At 43.7% G+C, this 20,174-nt stretch overlaps 1 protein-coding gene across 1 annotated transcript in view; it reads right to left on the bottom strand.

Moving 5' to 3' along the window:
* The window catches only part of PDPR (pyruvate dehydrogenase phosphatase regulatory subunit), a 35,572-nt gene extending 25,439 nt beyond the window's left edge, over nt 1-10,133 (bottom strand). The window contains exons 1-2 of the mRNA XM_007940354.2: nt 9,910-10,133; nt 4,375-4,508 (exon numbers count right to left, since the gene is read on the bottom strand). Of these exons, the coding sequence (XP_007938545.1) occupies nt 4,375-4,508; nt 9,910-10,133 (358 nt within the window). The remainder of the gene's footprint in view (nt 1-4,374; nt 4,509-9,909) is intronic.
* Nucleotides 10,134-20,174: the final 10,041 nt, after the last annotated feature.

Raw genomic sequence — 20,174 nt, forward strand, 5'->3', positions numbered from 1 at the left:
AGTTATAAACAATGAGAGAGACTTATACTTGCTGACTTGGAAAGCAGCCTATAATATACTTTTATTTAACTCTTATTTAAACTGTTACTGTACTGAATGAAGGAAAGAAGAAGTAAACAAGTAACAGAGAAAAAAAAATGCAGGTACAAAACCAAAAAACCAAACCCATAGCTACTGCACTGATGCTGACTCACATTGACCCTACAGGACAAAGTAGAATTGCCCCAAAGGGTTTCTGAGGCTGTAAGTCTTTCTGGAAGCAAACTGCTTCATCTTTCTCCTGTGGAACAGCTGGTGGGTTCAAGCCACTGACCCTCTGGTTAGCAGCCAAATGCCTTAACCACTACACCACCAGACTTCTTTTGAGGTACAAAAAGCACACTGTAAGCAGCCAAATAAACTGTACTGACAAAAATAAAAGTTTGGTCAAAGATGAGATCCATGTACTTAGAATGGTCTGCAACAGATACTTTGTAAAGTACTGATGTATCAGGGTATTTAAGGATGGGAGGGGTTTGGACAGCTTGATAGAAGCAGGCAGGTAGGTATTTTCTAACTTTGAAAACGTAAGCCAATGAACTTGGCCAGTTAGGAGGGAACCACTCATCAGGTGGTTCTCAATCCAGGATAATCACCTGGGAAAGATGTGAAGAACGACCCAAGCTTGGGCTTCAGCTCCAGGGATTCTGATTCAGCTTTCTGGGATGAAGCCTGGACACGGGAGATTCCAGTCTATAGTGGTTGTCAAGCCTGGGTGCACATTAACTGAGAAGCTGAAAAAACTACCCACATCCCTGGAAGAGCCTGAGGAACCACTGAGACTATGGCCCCTAGCTGCCCTTCAGGTCTGGAATTGAACTCACACCTGTGGCTTCCAGTCAAACAAAAGACAGGCATATGAGCTGAATATTTACCTGAGGTAGATATACCCCTTGGAGAGAACAATCATGGGAGAAAGAAGGGCTGCTTAAGCACAGGGAGATAGCTCAGGGGGCAGAAGTGCAAGGAAGGATGGACACAGGGAAGAGGTAACTATTGGGAGGGAGTGGGAGGGGAGCTGTTACATTGTGGTAGACTGTGGTCAATGTCATGAGACAAAGTGTATGTGAACTGCTGTATGGAAAGTGTATTTGCTCTGTAAATTTTTACCCAGATCACAATTTAAAAACAAAAAAAACGACTCACACCCAAGGCTCTGCTCTACCCTGATACACAGAGCCAGAATCTCTGAAGCTGGGGCCCTGCAGTGGCACTTTTCAAAGCTCCCTGGGTGATTTTTTAGAAGAATGTGGTAACTTTCCATTATAATTTCAAATTTAGAGAAAAACTGGTAAACTAAGACACAAGCACTATGGATACCCTTTACCCAGATTCACCAATTGTTTGTATTTTGCCCTATTTGCTTTATCATTCATAGTCACTCAATTCTCTCCATTCACACCTATACACCTACACACAAACTATTTGAGAGGGAGCTGCAGACATTGTCCCCTTATCCCTAAATACTTGTGTGCACGTCCCAAGAACAAAAACATTCTCATACAAAATTACAGTGCAATTATCAAAATCAGGAAATTTAACACAGATCCCATACTAGCTAATCCACTAATCTAATCAACTGTATTAATAGTGTCCTTTTTCTTTTTTGTGCCCCCTCAGCCTAGGATTCAATCTAGAGTCAGACACTAAATTTAGTCGTCTCGTCTCTTTAACAATTGCTTGCTCTTTCTTTGCCTTCTTGACTTTGACATTTTTAAAGAGTACAGGCCAGGAATTTTGCAGAATGTCTGCATGCTGTTCACATCTGATGTTTCCCTGTGATTAGATTCAGGTTACACATTTTTGGCAGGAGTATTTCTCAAGGGATGATGTTTCCTTCTCAGTGTACGGTGATGATGGTCTGTCCCCCTAGGGGTCACAGTAACTACTTGGTTAAGATCGTGTCTGCCAGATTTCTTCTAGTTTTCCTTTGTAATTGGTAAGTAATTTGTGGGCAGGTACTTTTAGAGTATTTAAACATCCTGTTTCCTCTTCAAACTTTCACCCAGGAGTTCTAGCATCTATTGGTGATTTGGCCTGATATAATTATTACTATGACAGAGGCCAAATGGTGGTTTCTAACTTCATCATTCCTTTACATTTGTATTGGCATCCTCAGTCCCTTCTTCCTTCCTCATTTATTTATTTCTTTTATTAGTATGGGCTCATAGATCCCTATTTTATACAATGGGCCATAATCTACTGCTCTCATTTATTTTCTTCTAAAGTTATGCTAGACTTAGTCAGTGAGAATACCTGTACGGCATCTGTGTCCTCTTGACACGTTCACCATTCTAATGACACGTTCACCATTCTGAGCACTCACCGGTCTGTACTTTCCCAGGCCCAGCCAGAAACCAGCCATTTCTTCTAGAAGCTCTGATTCCTTTTAGGTAGGGCTGTCTTTTCAAAGTAAGGTGGTGGCGGTGGTGGTGCACATGTGTAAGTGCAGTAAGCAGGGGGAGAGGGGGCGGCACTGCTTCTAGGCACACGCATACTTTCTCTCTCTTACTAAAAACCATGATTTCACAAGAAGCCTTCAACTCCAACCAGACATAAGAGGGTTCATTTTAGTTATTCCTTTAAACTTTTGCCTGAAAAAGTAGACACTCCCTTTCCTGACTTCCTTACCATAACTGCCTCACAAGCAACAAAGAGGAGTCAGGCCAAGTAAGGGGCTCTGGACTGTGATCTAGAACTAAAGCTAAGCTATCGTACTCTATAGTAAAGAAGACTATGACCCCGATCCCTGTGAAACCCGACCAGCTTAGTGATGCAGGAATCAGCGGAGCACTAGTAACTGAACCATTAAGAAAGGTGCTTCGGACCACGTGTGTGCTCCTTCTGCGGGCATATGTGGACTCTCTTCTGACTTAACCCCTGGTCAAAACTATCCAAGCAGCTTGCTGCCATCAAATTAAGGCCAACCTAAAAAGGATTGTTTCTCACCTGTCCTACATGCAGCAGGCTGTCTATACTGTTAAAAGCAGGAGGCTACAGTTTTACAGATATGAGTAGCAGAACTACTTTTACAAGATTCCATTTGAGAGCCCTTGCCTCTCAAAAGGGAGCCTGGCCAAGTTCAATGACATAATGCGGATGACATAGAGGGCCCAGATGAGGACAAGGCAAGTGAGATGCCTAGGTTGCAAAATTTTTGCCCTAAAAGGCTGCCTTGCCTCATCCTAGTTCCAAACAAAAGACAAACCAAATAGCCTCTTCCTTCTCCACCTCTATTTTCCCTTCTGGCATCTCCTTTCTCCACTTTCACATCTATAAAATATTATTTACAAGACAATTCACAATTTACAAATTACACTTAGTGGAAGTATGAATTCTGTGAAATGGAAATGTAGTATAAAACATTAATTTTATGGTAAAAATTTAAAATAATTCAAATCTTACCCTCTTCAAATTAAAAATGTGCCAGTGTCACAGAATTCCCGAGTTGGTTAGTCAAGCAAACCATCAAATGTGCTTACATCATGACCACAGGGCAGAGCCACTTCAGTTGGTAAAAAGAAAGAGCCACCATCCTTTGTCAGGGTCCATCTTAAAATTATGTGTTGTTTAATCACGCAGGGTCTTCCAAGAACAACCTTCACATGTATAAGTGCCCTGCATTTCATCACGGGCCCTTGTTACCCTCTCATTATAGTCAGTATGGTTTCATCAGTCAAGAGACTGGCTTGATTCTGGGCTGTCAGCCCCACCTCAGAGACTTCTGGCTAATTTAGCCCCCTACAATGAATGGATAGATGCCCTTTCCACATAACTATTGTATGGGATCCTAGTGTAGATCAGTATTCCTATTTCTGGAACACTTCTTACTCTTTCCAGTACTATTTTGCTTATAATTCTTTGTGTCCTTTTCCCCTCTAATTACAGAGACAACAGGAAATATGTTTATGCTTTATAGCCAGAAATATACTTAATAGTGAATGGTAAAGTTCAGAAGGTTAAACTATAACTTTACCGTCAAACACCTAAAGTTAAACTTTCCCTTCTTCTTTGTTTAGTTGTTAAGTATTGTCACTTAATATACTTAAATGAGTGAAACATACAGGAGATGGCCCAGGAAAACTTTCACATCACAATAAGAATGATAAGATAGGAAAAAGGTGTTGGATACTAACCGACTTTCCTTATTTTATACAGAGAAACTGAAGACCATGCAACAAGCTAACTGACTTGCCTGAGGTAATACCTAGCTAGCAGCAAAGACAGGAGTAAAATCCAAGTCTTAGTTATCAAATCACCAGGCAATCTTGGTGTAAGAGTACTGAGTAAAAGTGTGGAGGACAGGAAGATCAATAAACGGAAAATTATGCTTACCTGTTTGGATTCCTGTTTCTTGCTCTAACTGCTGGTAGAGTTTGTTTGAATAGTCTGCCATCTTCTGCTCAATGGACAAGTGCCTGGCCATGCTCAATATACCAGCACAGAACCTTGTAGAGCCAGCAGCCAGCCTGCAGAATGGATACAAACAACAGTGTTACTAGAGAGGTGTGTGGACCACGCCTCGTGACACTTTCAGAGGGGGTGACACCAAATGACTGTCCATAAAATTATTGTACAGTGTTTCAGCAGAAATTTAGGTTTCATAAAAATATTCCTATAGTCATTTGTAACAAAAACATTTTCCAAAAGCCCAAGTTACATTTATCAGTATACCCTATGAGGCAACAACACTATGCTAATTTACTTTTTCAACCTGGTAACATGCTCTGGTCACAGCTATCATCACTACCCAATCACAGTGAAGCTTCCAATCATGTGGTCTCATCTGCTTGTGGTACAAGCATGTGCTGCCGTTTTTGATGCTGCCTGTGTTTTTCCAGTCACTGATTTTGTCACATTTTGTGGTGTTTAGCCACCCTATTGTGGTAAGCAGTATTTGTAAACCTCTATCAATAACATTTTAAAGGATGAAGTAGTAAAAAAAAAAAAATTATAAAGGCTTCTGTTCCATTACTAATAATGTCTTATCTAATGATGCTATAATTCAGTGTAGAAAGATTTTACAAAATCTTTTTTTTGTGAGTATTCATATAACCTAAGAGGTACTACAATTGAGGAATTTATAACTACATTTATCACATATTATCCTATGATTAAAACTGATAATAAACATTATGACATATTCTGTATGGTCCAGCTCAGGAGGGGCCCAGTGTGCACTGGGTGACTCCAAACCTAGTGACAGCACTAGGTCCAGACGCTATTAGGTGGCTCACATATAGGTGAGGTGCAACAAGCAGCAGCGTCTTCACTGTTTGTAGCATCAAAAACCAGTAACACCTCAAATGGTCACCAACACAGGACTATTTTAAAAACTGGAGCTTATCTATACAATAGAGTATTATGCAACATAAAAAGAATGAGAAAACTCTTTAATGGACTGATATGGAACAATCATGCTGAAAAATTCAGGGTGAGAAACATTGTTTAGGGTATGCCACCAATTGTATAAAAAAGAAAAAAAATCAGTGAATACATATACATACCTACATACACACACACTTGCTTATATGTGCTGAGAACATACATGGAATGGTATGTAAGGAACCTAACAACGGTTGCCTCTAAAGACGGAAATTTATAGTTAGAGGCCAGGGATAGGAGGGAGACTTTTCCCTCTTTTACGTACATTTTATATAGATACATATATATTATATCTATACACACACTCACACACATATATATTTTTAGAGGAGCCCTGGTGGCAGAGTGATTAAGTGCTTGACTGCTAACCAAAAGGTGAGATGTTCAAATCCACCAGCTGCTCCAGTGGGAGAAAGAAGTGGCAGTCTGCTTCTGTAACATTTACAGACTTGGAAACCCTATAAGGCAGTTCTACTCTGCTCTAGTGCTGCTACCAGTAGGAATCAACGCCACTGAGCAATGGGCTTGGGTTACAGTATCTATTGTATAGCTCCTATCTTACCAATGCTGAAAGTACATAGAAAAAAGCCTCCCACACATCCCAACCAAAGTTTGAAGACAGTTATCTATATAAGGAAACTATCAACACAGGTTAAGGGATCCCAGTTAGCCTGGGAATTCTGGTTAACATGTGTTTTCCCACTTCTTAATAAAATCCCCTTTTACTTACTTCCTGGTTTAGAAGAGAAATTCCCTGGTCACTTTGGGATTAGTCCTCTATGGAGTGAAGAAGATATAGCCACAGCTAAATGCAGAGTGTGGTATCAGAGAAATACTGTAAACTGTAAAGGAAAGATTTACTCTACTTGCCTCATGACTGCCAGTAAAGAAAAGAGCACAGCAGGAGTGTGACCTAGAAAACCAGGACTCTAGCAAGCAACAGCCACTTGTTTGCCTCTGACAAAGCCCAAAGCTGGAGAATACAAGTTGTAGTCATAGGAGCGCTGAGCTCTACCAGGGGGCAGGCTCAGTTTGGCTTCTCTATCGCTCTATTCCTCAAGGTACCGCTTTTGTTCAAATTCCACATTCCCCAGTAACCTATGGCTTACTAACTAGATCTCCTAGGTACCTTGTCACTGGAAAGAACATGCCCAAGACCTGAGACATCTGGATATGGGCAGCCAGGGTCATTGTGAATTGAAACTTCAGTATTTGGTTCCTTTATCAACTCTATGAGAGTTTGAGCACTGCGACTCAATCAGTGTACATCAAATTACCTCTGGGAACACTGCCCAAATCTGAGAGTCTGATGATAAAGCCATCTGACAGCAAGGCAAACAATCTACCTCTTTCTAGGGGATCTCTGTCTCAGCTTTCCCTAACCTTATTTTGTGAACCTTCAAAGAACTGCCTACCCCTAAATTGATATATATAATTCAATACATAACTAAATGTACCCAAAAAGTTCCAAGAAAGCAACAGGAACCAGGGTAAAGAGGAAATAGACATTCTTGACGACCTGAGCGTACCCACTCCCCCATTCTTCTCCCTTGTAGAGTTTTGCAAGGAGCTTACAAAACAGTTTCTTCTGACCAAGAAGAAACAGAAAGCAGCAGGATCACAATAAACAACGTGGGCTTTGCATCTTAGCACTACATATCAGCGCGAGTGGTCTTGGGTCTTTCCCTTAACCTCTGTAAGCCTCAGTTTCCTCATGTGTAAAATAGACTTAATATCCTTCATGAGCATGTAATGCATGGGGTTAAATGAGATAATTTAAGAGTTGCACATGGTGCCTTACACACAGAGGCAGTAACAACAGAAACAAAAACAAGCATTTCAGTATCAAAGTCTATGAGGATACACCTTCAGCTAATGCAATACTTGTTGAGTATCAGACTTACCCTTCTACCACAGCAACTACAAGTTGGACAAAAGAAATGAAATTTACAGGATTTGGATGATAAACAATGTAGCCCATGAGCCTTGAGAGAAGGGAAGCATATAACGTGACTTCCATATTCCCCACGGCTTTCTCTTTGGAGGCATGTTCCAAACCACAGCTTAGGAAAGTGATACCCAAGCAGAAAGGACAAAGAAAACAGAAACTGGAGCTGAGAGCTGCTAAGGAAGCCAATGTTTGTATTGGGCAGCAAGGGTGTGTATGAGAGTGTCTCCTGAATCCATGGCTGAACCCTAAGTGGTCCAAGTACAGGGCCAGGCTGAAGGAGGCCTAGCAGGGAAGAGCTTCCGAGAGGACAGGAGCAGAAGAGGGTTCAGAAGCTGCAGTGCTGGAGTGATGCCAGAGCTCTGACCTGCTCAGAGGAGGAAGATCTTGGCTAACACCTCCAGAATTCATTTGTGCCTTCAGAAAAGCCATGCTGTGGGAGTAAAAGACCACATTCTAGGAATATGGGTTACACTCTAGGACCAAGGGCAGTACAATCTGGGGTAAGGGGACACAGAAGTTCCTTGTGCTGTTCTTGTGGCTTTTCTGTGAATCTGAAATTCTGTCAAAATAAACTAATTTTTTAAATTACTGTTTAAAGCAAATATATTAAAGGATTCATAACTTATATAAGTAAAATATACAACGGCATAAACAGCAAGAGGCAGTAAAGGGAAATGCTACTGCTGCATGGATCTACATTATTTGTGGAGCAGTATGACATTAACTCATGATGCACTATGATAAGAATATATATTGTAATCTCTCTAAAAAATACACTAAGACTCACTGGCGTCGAGTCAGATCCGTCTCATAGCAACCCCTCCTTGAGTTTCTGAAGCAGGATCTCTATGGAAGTAGATTGCCCAACCTTCCTTCTGGTGAATGCCTGGTGGGTTTGAACTGCCAGCGTTCTGGTTAGCAGGCAAAGGCCCTAGGCACTACACCACCAGAGCTCCCTCAGAGTCAACAGAGGAGATGAAACAGGATAGTAAACAGGGCTGTGAACTGGTTTTTCCTGGTTCAATCATGGTCAATAAAGCAAAACCAGAACGTATCTCAATTTATAAAATGGGAGTAAACCAAAACAGGAAAAATTAGAGGTTGATGCACTGTTAGAAACTTAATTTCCGTCTTAGAAAACAAGGGCAGCACGCACAATAGCAACCAAATCTTCTGACTGGCACTGGGGGAAACAGCAGCGTCCTGCTCAAAGACGGTAGTGCTTTGTGTGCCACGCTCCACAGTCCTGTCAGTCACCCCGTCTCTCCCACCACACTCCTGAAAGGGCTCATCACTATGTCTCTTCCAAGTCTCCCACTCAAGGGCTTTGACCCATAATTTTTCCCACTCTGGATGCTGTTCTGCTTCACTCAAATTTTAAAATTTGGGGTCTGTTTTGATTTCACTTTGTTGGCCATGACTAAACCGGTTCAAACTGATTTGAAGCCCTGATACTAAAAATGACTGATCTAAACGGAAGCAGGAGAAGAGAAACAAAGGAATAAAGCCAATTAAGACAGCATATTTCTTCTGAGGGAAGAACTTAGCAATTAAGCTAAACCAGGCTGTTTACTTTACTTAAATGCTATCCAAATTATTGCACAAGCACAAGCTCTGGTAAAAATCAAATTATAAAGTAACAGAAAACTCTTCAAAACTGTCAAAAACAAGCAAAGTCTGAGATACTACCATACTGAAGAGGGATCTCAGGAGTCACAACGATGAAATGGAATGTGGTGTCCTCCTAGGAGGGATCCTTGAGCAGAAAGAGCCCATTAGGGAAAAACCGATGGAACCTGAGTAAAGTATGACCTCCAGTTAATAATAACCAAAAAAAAAAAAAAAACACCTCACTGCCGTGGAGTTGGATCTGACTCACAGCGACCCCTCCTTGGGTTTCCGAGGCGGAATCACTACAGAAGTAGATTGCCCAATCTTCCTTCCAAGAAGTGGCTGGTGGGTTTGAACCACCAGCCTTCTGGTTAGCAGTCAAATGCGTTAGGTACTAGGCTGTCTGAGCTTCTCCAGTTAATAATAACCTATCACTATCAGTTCATTAATTATAAACAATTAATGTGCCACATCAACAATAGGGGAAGCTGGGTATGGGGCATGTGAGAATGGTGTACTGTCTTCCATTTTTCTGTAAATTTGTTCTGAAGGGCAGTATTTACACAGGGAGACAGCTCAGGGGCAGGAACACACAGGAAGGAAGGACACAGGGAAGAGGTAACTGCAGGGAGGAAATGGGAAGAGAGCTGTTACACTGTGGGGAAGTGCAGTCAGTGTCATGAAACAAAACATGTATGAACTGCTGTATGGAAAATAAATTTTTCACCCATATCACACACAGACACAGACACACACACACACACACACACACACACTCTAAAACTGTTCTGAAATAAAAAGTTCATTACATTTAAAAAAAAGGGGGGGGGCAGAAAACACAGGCAGAATGGAGCCTATTCCGTTTTGGCTCATGGAAGGAGCTCCTCAGGTACAGCCGCCAACTCTCTCCAGCTGATCCTTACCTGCCCTGTTCCAAGAGGACAATATCCTTCCAGCCCAGCTTGGAGAGGTGATAGGCCACAGAGGTGCCCATGATCCCACCGCCACAGATGACCACCTGCGCCTGGGCAGGCAGGGCGACAGAATGGGCCTCAGCAGCTGACGTGCTGCTTCTCGTTGAAAGCCGGTTCTGCCATCCTGGGCTGGCTCTGTGCCGCTGGACAATTGAGAGCAGCCGGGAAAACATCACGTCTCTCAGCAACCAGGAGATGCACGCTCATTCAGCCAGGAAGATCCCAAGAGTTCAAACTAGACAGAAAAAACCAGACGCGTGTAATTCTAGTTAACTCAGTGCACAGGACTAATGCAAAAAGGATGAAATAGAGCATGGTATTCTTCATTCAACAAGTATCTGAGGCTCTACTAAGATCCAGACACTTTGTTTGCTAGGCCTACAGAGACAGCACAGGGAAGGCTGAGTGATCCCTGCCTTTATGCAACTTACATTTGAACGTGTGTGTGTGTGTGCGCGCGCGCGCGCGCGGGGTAATCAATACAAAAACAAAACAAGGAAACAAGGCTATTGTGCGAGAGCAGCTATGGGCATATTTTAAATAAGGTGGTTGGGAAAGGCCTCTGAGGAGGTGACACTGGAAATAGTCCCGGAGGATGAGAAGGAACCAGCTCTGTGAGTGTTCCAGACAGAGCAGCAAGTGTATGCAATGGTCCTGAGATAAGGAAGGCCCTGACGAGGCCAAGACAGAAAGGAAGCCAGTGTTCACATTGGGGGGAGGGGGGGGCGCGGCTAAGATGGTGCTGGAGAGGCAGGCAGAAACCAGGTTATCCATCACAAAGGAGTAGGCTCTAAAGCAGGGAAATGAAATGGTCCGACATGTTTTTCAAAGATGAGTCTGGCTCCTTGTGGAAAGTGGACTGCTGACTGAGAGAAGTAGAGAGATGAGTTGGGAAGCTATTGCAGTCATCCAAGGGGGACATCATGGTGGCTGAGACAAAAAGGGCAGCAGTGAGACAGAGAAATGACTGGATTGCTTGGAGGCAGAAAGGACAGGACTTCCTTCAAACAGAATGTTAGAAATGAGAAGGGAGAAGTAACTGGCACTACTTTCTACCTCGTTCCTCATCACAATGTGAAAGACTAGGACAAGAGAGGGAGGGAGAGAAGGGAGAAATGTGAACCTGTGCTTGTGCAGGTGAGTGTGTGTGCATGTGCGTGTGTGTGCATAGAATTCAACACTCCATTCTTACACATGTTAAGTGTTAAGACTCATTAGGAATTCAAGTGGAAATGGCAAGGAGCAGTTAGACAAGTCTGGAGCATGGGGAAGAGGTTTGAGAGATTAGCATACGGACAATATTTAAAGCTCTCATGTTTAGAGGAAACAAGACTCTGAGCCTCCCTAGCACTTACAGATCATGAAGAGAAAGAAACATGGGACTAGAGTCAGAACTGAACACCACAGCAGTGCAATAGACAGTGTCTAGACAGAGAACTGGTTAGAGACAGAGGAGCGGCTAGCGAAGCAGAAAGCCAACTGAGCAGAAGTCAGTCACAGAAGCCATGAGAGCAAAGAGTTCTAAGAAGTGGTTAAACACAGAGGGTGCCAAGAGATCAAGCAAGAAGACCAAGTGTCCTTGGGGACCTGACGACATACACATACAGATCCTTGGTGATCTTAAAGAGAACATTTTCAGGGGAGTGGGAGGGATGGAAAACAGAGCAAGCTGCGAATGAAAAGCAGATGACGGAGCAGAGTCAGCTCCATGACATTTTGCTATGAAGAGGAGCAGAAAAATGGGACAGAAGCGAGAAAAGAATGTGGGATGAAGCAAAGTGGTTTGTTTTGGAGAGATGGAGGAGACCAGGAATATCTGACTGCAGGTGGGAATGGTCTAGTATGAGCGAAAGAAACAAGATGACAGGGAGGGGTAACTCAAAGAATGAAGTCTTCAAGAAGGAGAAAGAGATGGGCTCCAGAGCCTACTAGGGGAAATATTACATGCCTCCCATTCCAACGTGTGCTGGAGATGTTCTAGTACCATGCAAGAGAACCATTAGTTGCGTTAGGCTTATCACTCACATGCACAAGACAGGGAAGTTCTGGATTAACAAAGCACGCATCTCTATGAGATGATAAAATGAACAAGTTAGAGAAGGAAAACAAAGAGCACAGGCTAGGACCATCAGGGAAGGGGGCCATATAGAAAGCAGGAGTTAGGTAACCCTCCTCACATCCCAGGTAAGCTCCGCCCCAAAATGTAAGCTCCTCTACCCAGGTAGTCCCCTCTGTAAACTCATCTCCATGTGGCCACTTGTTCTCCCCTGACCCAGCTGCTCTTTGCTTTCAACCCTCCCTGTTCCAAGAGGAAGGGACGGCTGGCATCCTCTTCACTTCCAAATCATTACCATTTGGCAACACTTGAAAAAGACCCTGTTCCTTTGTGGCTTAGGCCCCTGTCACCTAGTTCCAGACTAAGTGTTAATGAAGAAAATCAGAGTGCAGATCTCTGTCTGTAAAGGCAAACCTCATTTTATTGCACTTTGTAGATACTACATTTAAAAAAAATTTTTTTGAAGGTTTATAGCAACCTTGTGTCTCTGTGTCACATTTTGGTAATTCTCAAAATATTTCTAACTTTTGCATAATGTTCTGCACACTAAATAAACTACAGATAATGTAAACATAACTTCTGTATTCACTGGGAAATGGAAAAAATCCACATGACTCGCTTTACTGTGATACTCACTTTATTGTAGTGGTCCGGAACCAAATCTGCATATCTCCAAGGTATGTCGGTATGTCAGTACTGAGGTTCCGGGCCCATAACACTGCTTCTCTCTTAACCTTTGACCCCACCTCTTCTCTTCCCTCATTCTAGACAGACAGCCTCCTGTCTCATCTCACCGCTGACACTCCACCTACAAACTTACTTGCACCTACAACCATCCTTTCCTTCCTTCATCTGGTCAGAAATTAAACCTCCAGAAGTACCCTGTGTCCGAGTCACTCCTTCTTTTTCCTAAATCCAGCTTCACCAATTACCTTTTCTCTTTATCATACCTTCAATTTTTCCCTCCCTTCAGCTCTTCCTCATCAGCATTTTAACACACTTGAGTCCCTCTCACTCAAATTAAGAAATAAACAAAAGCTCTACAACTTCAAATACAAAAAAAAAAAAACCACCTCATTGCCGTGGAGTCGGTTCCAACTCATAGCAACCCTCCTTGGGTTTCGGAGGCAGTATCTCTGTGGAAGTAGATTGCTCAGTCTTCCAAGGAGTGGCTGGTGGGTTTGAACCGCCAGCCTTCTGGTTAGCAGTCACATGCCTTAGGTACTACGCCACCAGAGCTCCTTTCTTCAAATAGCCATTTTAATTTTAAAACCCTGAAGTATACAAATTACGGTCTTTAAAAAAATAAACAACAACAACAAAAGCCTCAAATACAGGAGGAAACTAGGATTTCCCATCACATGAAGATAACCAATGCCTGTGCATTGGTTCCCAGAATTTGATTTTTGCAGCAATGTGCTGCCTTGATGGCCACTTGTCAGTTGTGGGATGACATCAAGGACATCATACATGAGCAAGCAAAAAGACAAGAAAAAGGAAAGAAGGAAAGAAAAGATCAAAATGGATACCAGAAGAGACTCTGAAACTTGCTCTCGAATGCAGAGTAGCTGAAGCGAATGGAAGAAATGATGGCGTAAAGAGCTGAACAGAAAATTTCAAAGGGCGGCTCAAAAAGACAAAGTAAAGTATTATAATGAAATGTGCAAAGACATGGAGTTAGAAAAACAAAAGGGAAAAATACGCTCGGCATTTCTCAAACTAAAAGAATTAAAGACAAAATTAAAGTCCTGAGTTGCAATACTGAAGGATTCAATAGGCAAAAAATTAAGACACAGGAAGCATCAAAAGATGACGAAAGGAGTACACACAGTTACTGCACCACAAAGAACTGATGTTCAACCATTTGAAGATGATCAAAACCCAATGGTACTGAAGGAAGAAGTCTAAGCTGTACAGAAGCCACCGGCAAAAAACAAGGCTCCAGAAAATGATGAAATAGCAACTGAAATGTTTCCAAAAACAGATGCAATGCTGGAAGCAGTCATCTGTTCCAAGAAATCTGGAAGATAGCTATCTGGCCAACCAAGTGGAACAGATCCATATTCATGCCCATTCCAAAGAAAGGTGGCCCAATGGAATGTGGAAATTACTGAACAATATCATTAATATCACGTGCAAGTAAATTTATGCTGAAGATAATTCAAAAAATAGTTGCAGCACTACACAGAGAACTGCTAGAAATTCAAGCCAAATTCAGAAGAGGACATGGAACAAGGAGTATCATTGCTGATGTCAAATGAACGCTGGCTGAAAGCAGAGAATACCAAAAAGATTTTTACCTGTGTTTTATTGACTATGCAAAAGCATTTGACTGTGTAGATCATAAGAAATTATGGGTAACATTGTGAAGAACAGGAATTCCACAACGCTTAACTGTGCTCACGAGGAACGTGTACATAAACCAAGGGGCAGTCGCTTGAACAAAACAAGGGAATACTGTATGGTTTAAAAAACAGGAAAAGTACGATGCATCAGGGTCATATCCTTTGATCATACTTATTCAATCAGTATGCTGACCAAATAATCCAAGAAGATCAACTATTTGAAGAACACAACATCAAGATGGGAGGAAGCTGCATTTAACAACCTGAGTTACACAGATCACACAACCTTGCTTGCTGAAAGCAAAAAGGACTTGAATCACCTCCTGATGGAGATCAAAGAGTACAGTCTTCAGTATGGATTACACCTCAACATGAAGAAAACAAAAATCCTCACAACTGGACCAATAAGCACTACTGTCATAAACAGAAAGGACTTAAGTTGTCAAGGATTTCACTTTACTTGGATCCACAATGAATGCCCATGCAAATAGCAGTCAAGCAACCAAACGATGCATTTCATTGGTCAATCAGTGCCCAAGACCCCTTCGAAAGTGTTAAAAGGCAAAGATGTCCCCTTGAGGACTATGGTGCGCTTGACCCAGGTTATGTTATTTTCAATCGCCTCATATGCATGAAAACTGGACAATCAATAACAAAGAGTGAAGTAGAATTGATGCCTTACAATTATGGGGTTGGCGAGGAATACTGAATATATCACAGATTGCCAGAAAAATCAACAAATATGCCTCGAAAGAAGTACATCCAGAATAATCCATAGAAGCGACCATGGCGAGCAGTTTGGACAAGTTATCAGGAGAGCTGTCTGGAGGACGTCATGCTCTTGGTAGAGGATGAGCGAAAATTAGCAAGACCCTTAACTGAGATGGGTTGGCACAGTGGCTGCAGCAATCGGCTCAAACATAGCAACGACTGGTGCAATACCGGGAAGCGTTTCGTTCGGTCGTGCATCGGGTCGTTTAAGTCCGAAGACTCAAAGGCACCTAACCACAGTCTCTTCAAAGCAACTTCTCTACCAGGCTCTGCAATAGACTTACTACTGGGCAGCAGCACACGTTCTACGCGGGAAAACAATTCCAGCCGCAGAGAAGGATGACCAGACTAGACTAAGGCTGAGTTAGCAGGGCGCTGCAGGCGTGTGCAGGCCCAAGGAGGAGCCCGAAGCGAGGTCACCCCGGCCGCCCTAGGCATGCAGGCTGCGCTGTGGGTGCCTGGAAGAACCAGCTCGTAGGCCCAGGGGCAGCCAGGCACGGGTCTCCGAGGTACGGACAACACAGCCGTAGAGAATGCTCCCAAGTCTGAGGGAGACTGGACGGAACCCTCTCGACCCGGACCGGCCGAGTCCTGGCACCGGAACGCGCTTCCGGAAACTACGAAGCCGAAACAACCTGAGGCGGGTTGACTACGGGGAGCACCCTGGGCGAGACCAAAGCGGAAGGGGGGGATGCTGGGGGTCCTGGGGCGCTTCGGCCAGAGCGGACTGGAGGCCAGACCGGCCCTACAGCAGTTTCCTTACCTCACGGCCTCCCCTAACGGGCTCCGCGCTCAGCAACGCCCAGCAGAGGTCAGGCAGCCACCACAACGGTTGGGGTCGCCGGGGCCGGTAAGGGGAGGGAAAAACAGGGCTGGAAAAGGGGGCGGGGCGGAGGGAGTAAAAAGTTCGGAAAAGCCGGAGTCCGCGACCTTCCGCGCTTTACGGCCCCCGCAGCAAGGGTACGGCCGGCGCGTGACCGTACTCGCACGAAAGCGCGGCGTTACGTCACCACGGCGGTCCGCCCCTAGCACGTGGGATTGTTTGGGTATCGTGAGGCACCGCCCCGAGGCTACTTTATCCCCCACCAAGACCGAGGCGAGCTGGAGGCCTAGTTTCTCAAGGCCGTTTTGTAAAACTGGAGCCTCGGATTGGCGTTGATTTCTGAAAATGGAGCTAGGACATTGTAGGTGGGTGGCAGGACCCCCTGGAGCCTTGGGAGCAGGTGGTTCTCTTTACCGTCAAGGCCCGTGAATCAGCAGCCCATACCCACAGGGCGTAATCAAAGGCTTCCTGGACTGGCGGTTGGCGCTATTGTTGGACGTCGCTCTGAGGCCTTACTCGGCGAGGCTGTAGCAGAGCGGATCGGAAATCCAGTCTGCAGGCCTGGGCCGACCTCGGAGGCAGGAAGAGCGGCATGGTGCCCGCCCCGCTTTTACTCTTCTGCCGGGAATGTTTCTGCACGTTCCCGACCAAACCCAAACGCACTGGCATCGAGTGGATTCTGACTCATAGCGACCCCTATAGGGTTTCCAAGGCTGTAAATCGACCGAAGCCGACTCCTTTCTCTACCGCGGGGCAGCTGGTGTGTTCAAACCGCTTGCCTTTTGGATAGCTGCCCAATGACTTAACCACAGCGCCCCCAGAGCTGCTTTGTCTTGGCCCAGAGGAAGAGAAATCATTCTTTCTAGCCTCTAAGAAGTCACCCACACACTCCTCCCTATCATATTATAGTATCTGAACTCTGTAGAATATTTGTTTTTTTCGAGCCCTCTGACGATAGGACCTTAGTCGTCTTCACAGCAATATTGTTAGCGTTTAGAACAATGCCTGGCACATCAGCCTATTAACATGCCTTGACTGGATCGCGATGTAACGGGCAGCCGCCACCCCATCTGCGACCATGCGCTCCAGTTCTCGTTGGATTCAAGCCCATCTCACCGCACAAGCTTGCCAGCTCATCTTGTGTTTCACTGATGGCTGCCTGTGGCAAGGCACTGGGCTAGATGATGGTCTCCGTCAGTGCACAAGAAAAAGGGTTCTGCCCTCAGGGCGTGGTGATGAAGCAGCAGGACCCCTGTGTCACCATGCCAATCCACAGCATGCATAGGCTATACCTCACTCACAGGATGGCCAGGGGAGGTCTGGCAACCTGATGAGAGAAACTCTGCTTCTGGCTGTTCTGATACATAAAAAGTTCAAGGCATGCCAGGCTCCAGTGTTAGATACTGACTTGAATAATATTTTAGCTTTAGCTAAATAAAATTAAATAAGTCTTCAGGCTTACTTAAAGTTTGGGGTCAGCACTGCTTACCCAGTAAAAAAAAAAGACAACAGACTGACAGACTTGAAGTGTAACCTTGAGGAAGCTTTTCTTGATGCCCACATGTGCCAATTTAGGGAGAAAAGAACCCCAGTGGCACTACTGGAGGCCTTGGGCAATGAAAAAGCAGACTTCCATTCTCCTCTCCAAATCAACTTGGTGCCAGAGCTCTGGGCCTACAACACATGTTCTTGTTCCTGGCTCCACCTTTTCATCTCAGAATGCTTCATAAACGTCTGGTCCCTGTATGCGTCTCAATAAAGGTTAACATTGTCCTTTTGACCTGGCACCACACCTCACCCAGGATACGCGTTCTTTTGCTAACCAGGCCATGCTTTCCTCTTCTAGGCAGCCTTCTGGTAGCTTCAGCTGGAAATGTCAAGCCAGTTGGAGCAAGAAAGGCAGATGGAGTGCAGCCCCAGAACTCCGCGGTGCGGATGAGCTGAAGACAGGACCCAGGGTCTCCAGGGGAGAGGGTGCCCCCACAGAGAAGCAGCCCTGACCTATGGGAGGCAGCTTGGGCAACTGGCGTCCTGCCTGATGAACCAGCCAGTGAGGATCAGCCTGTTGACTCAGGTAGGACCTGCTTAGTATCAGTCCTGTAGCTTAATGACTGACTTTTTTCATCAAAGAAATGCAGACAGTAGTTTTAAGTCAAGTAATACAAGGTGTATAATAAACAGTAGTTTCCTGAACCACCCCACCAGTGTGATTCTCAGTCTGCAGGGCTAATCACTCAACCCTTACTGCTTTATTCTGGTAATTAACTACTCATTATTTAATTAATGTATTCTCTATCAAATTCACCTGCCACCCACCCATCCTTTCACTTGGTTTTATGTCCGTTTTTGGGTTAAATCAATGTTCACTGTTTTATCTGTATGAATATTATTTTCTCAGTTATGTTATATACAGAAATTGCAAAAATTTCATACAGCAAAACTGAAAGAATACCCATATACCTGGCACCTAGATTCTACTAGTAATCTTTTCCCAAGCCTAGTTAACATCTATTATCTTCCTATATCCATCATTTATCCATATTGTTTTTGGTGCACTTCAGAGTAAATTGCAAACATCACAACACTTGCCCTGTTTCTGAAATGGTTTTGGAACTGTTGGGATAATACTGTACTAATAAAATGAGTTGAGAGATATTTCCGTCTCTTTTAATTTCAGAAGGTTTATGTAGAATTGGTATTATTTCTTCTTTAAATGTTTCTTAAAATTTGCTAGTGAAGCCATCTGGGCCTGGTGTTACCTGTTTGCTTTTGGCTTTGGTGGGAAAGTTTTTAACTACATTTCTTTTTCTTTAATAGTGGTAAGGCTGTTCACATTATCTATTTCTTCAGGAGTGAGCTTTGTTGTATCTTTTAAGGAACTGGTTTATTTCATCACAAACCTTGAATTTGCAGCAGAAAGCTGGTCATAATATTTTCTTACTGTCTTTTATGGCTGTATGATCTGAGGTGATAACTCTTCTTTTTTTCCCCTGATATTGGTGATTTGTGTTTTGTCTTGTTTTGGTGTATCAACCTAGCTTGGGATTTTTTCAATTTTGTTTTTTCTCTTTTCAAAGGATCCACTTTTGGCCAGAATATGTAATTGGCATTTATGAGACCATCAGTAGCCTTCCCACCAGCAGTGGACACTGCTCACTGCTCATGCTGCTCATATATATCAGCTCTCATATCATCAGCCAGAATTCAGTATCAATTTATAGTTTTTCTGGGGTAAAGTTTACCTATTATGAAAAATACAAACCTTCAATATAGCATTTCCATGATTACAAAAAATTCTGGCAACATTTCTCTTCAAATTAGCCTATTTAAAAATGAAAATGTTTTTCCCCCACTCCTTCCTGTTGGGGCTTAGTTTTAAGCTCTCTAATAGAGTGTTTATGTTAACCTGCCAGCTCTATCTGCTGAGTGATCAGTTAGAACAGCACTGCTGTGCTGTGGGTTTCCTCTTTCACACTTGACACTGGTCACTGCTCCGAATATTCTTTGCCCTTCAAGTGTAATTAAATCCATGTTACTGTTGTTCTCAGGAACACCTTGGGACATTGACAGTTAATGTGGAAGTTCTCTAATGGAGTGAAATGTGTCCTGCCTCTTCTCTGAACATGCCTGCACCCACCAGGTGATCTGATGATGCTCCATACTGAGAAGTTCCTCTCTCAGAGGTATGGAGCCCCTGGGTGGTACAAATGGTTAATGCACTTGACTGATAACTGAAAGGTTAGAGGTTTGAGAACACCCAGAGGTGCCTGGGAAGAAAGGCCTGAGGATCTGCTTCTGAAAACCTATGGAGCCCAGTTCTGTCTCGCACATGAGGTCTCCGTGAGTCAGAGTTGACTTGACGGCAACTCTGTTTATTTTTTCAATCTCAGAGTTTTAGGGAGATGGTTTATTTCCTGTCTTTCTTTCCATGCATTGCCGAGTGACTAGCCATACCCTTTTTTTGAAGACTGAGATGCTGCTGTGAGCTACGCCTTTCCCTCCACTCCTCACTCCCACACAGCAGTTCCTTGAGTTGCCATTCTGTCCACTGGTCGGTTTAAGCCTAGCGACGTGTTCTTCAGGCAGGAGGCTTGAGACATGTATGTGCATTCTTTCTTTCTTTCTTTTTTTTTTTTTAATTAGGATTTGGGTGAAGATTTACAGAGTAAATTCACTTTTCATACAGCAGTTCAAATATACTTTGTCTCATGTCATTGAC

The sequence above is a fragment of the Orycteropus afer genome, unplaced genomic scaffold (genome assembly GCF_000298275.1).
Source record: "Orycteropus afer afer isolate SDZICR_OR568_19922 unplaced genomic scaffold, OryAfe1.0 scaffold00067, whole genome shotgun sequence".
In the NCBI taxonomy this organism is placed as follows: domain Eukaryota; kingdom Metazoa; phylum Chordata; class Mammalia; order Tubulidentata; family Orycteropodidae; genus Orycteropus; species Orycteropus afer.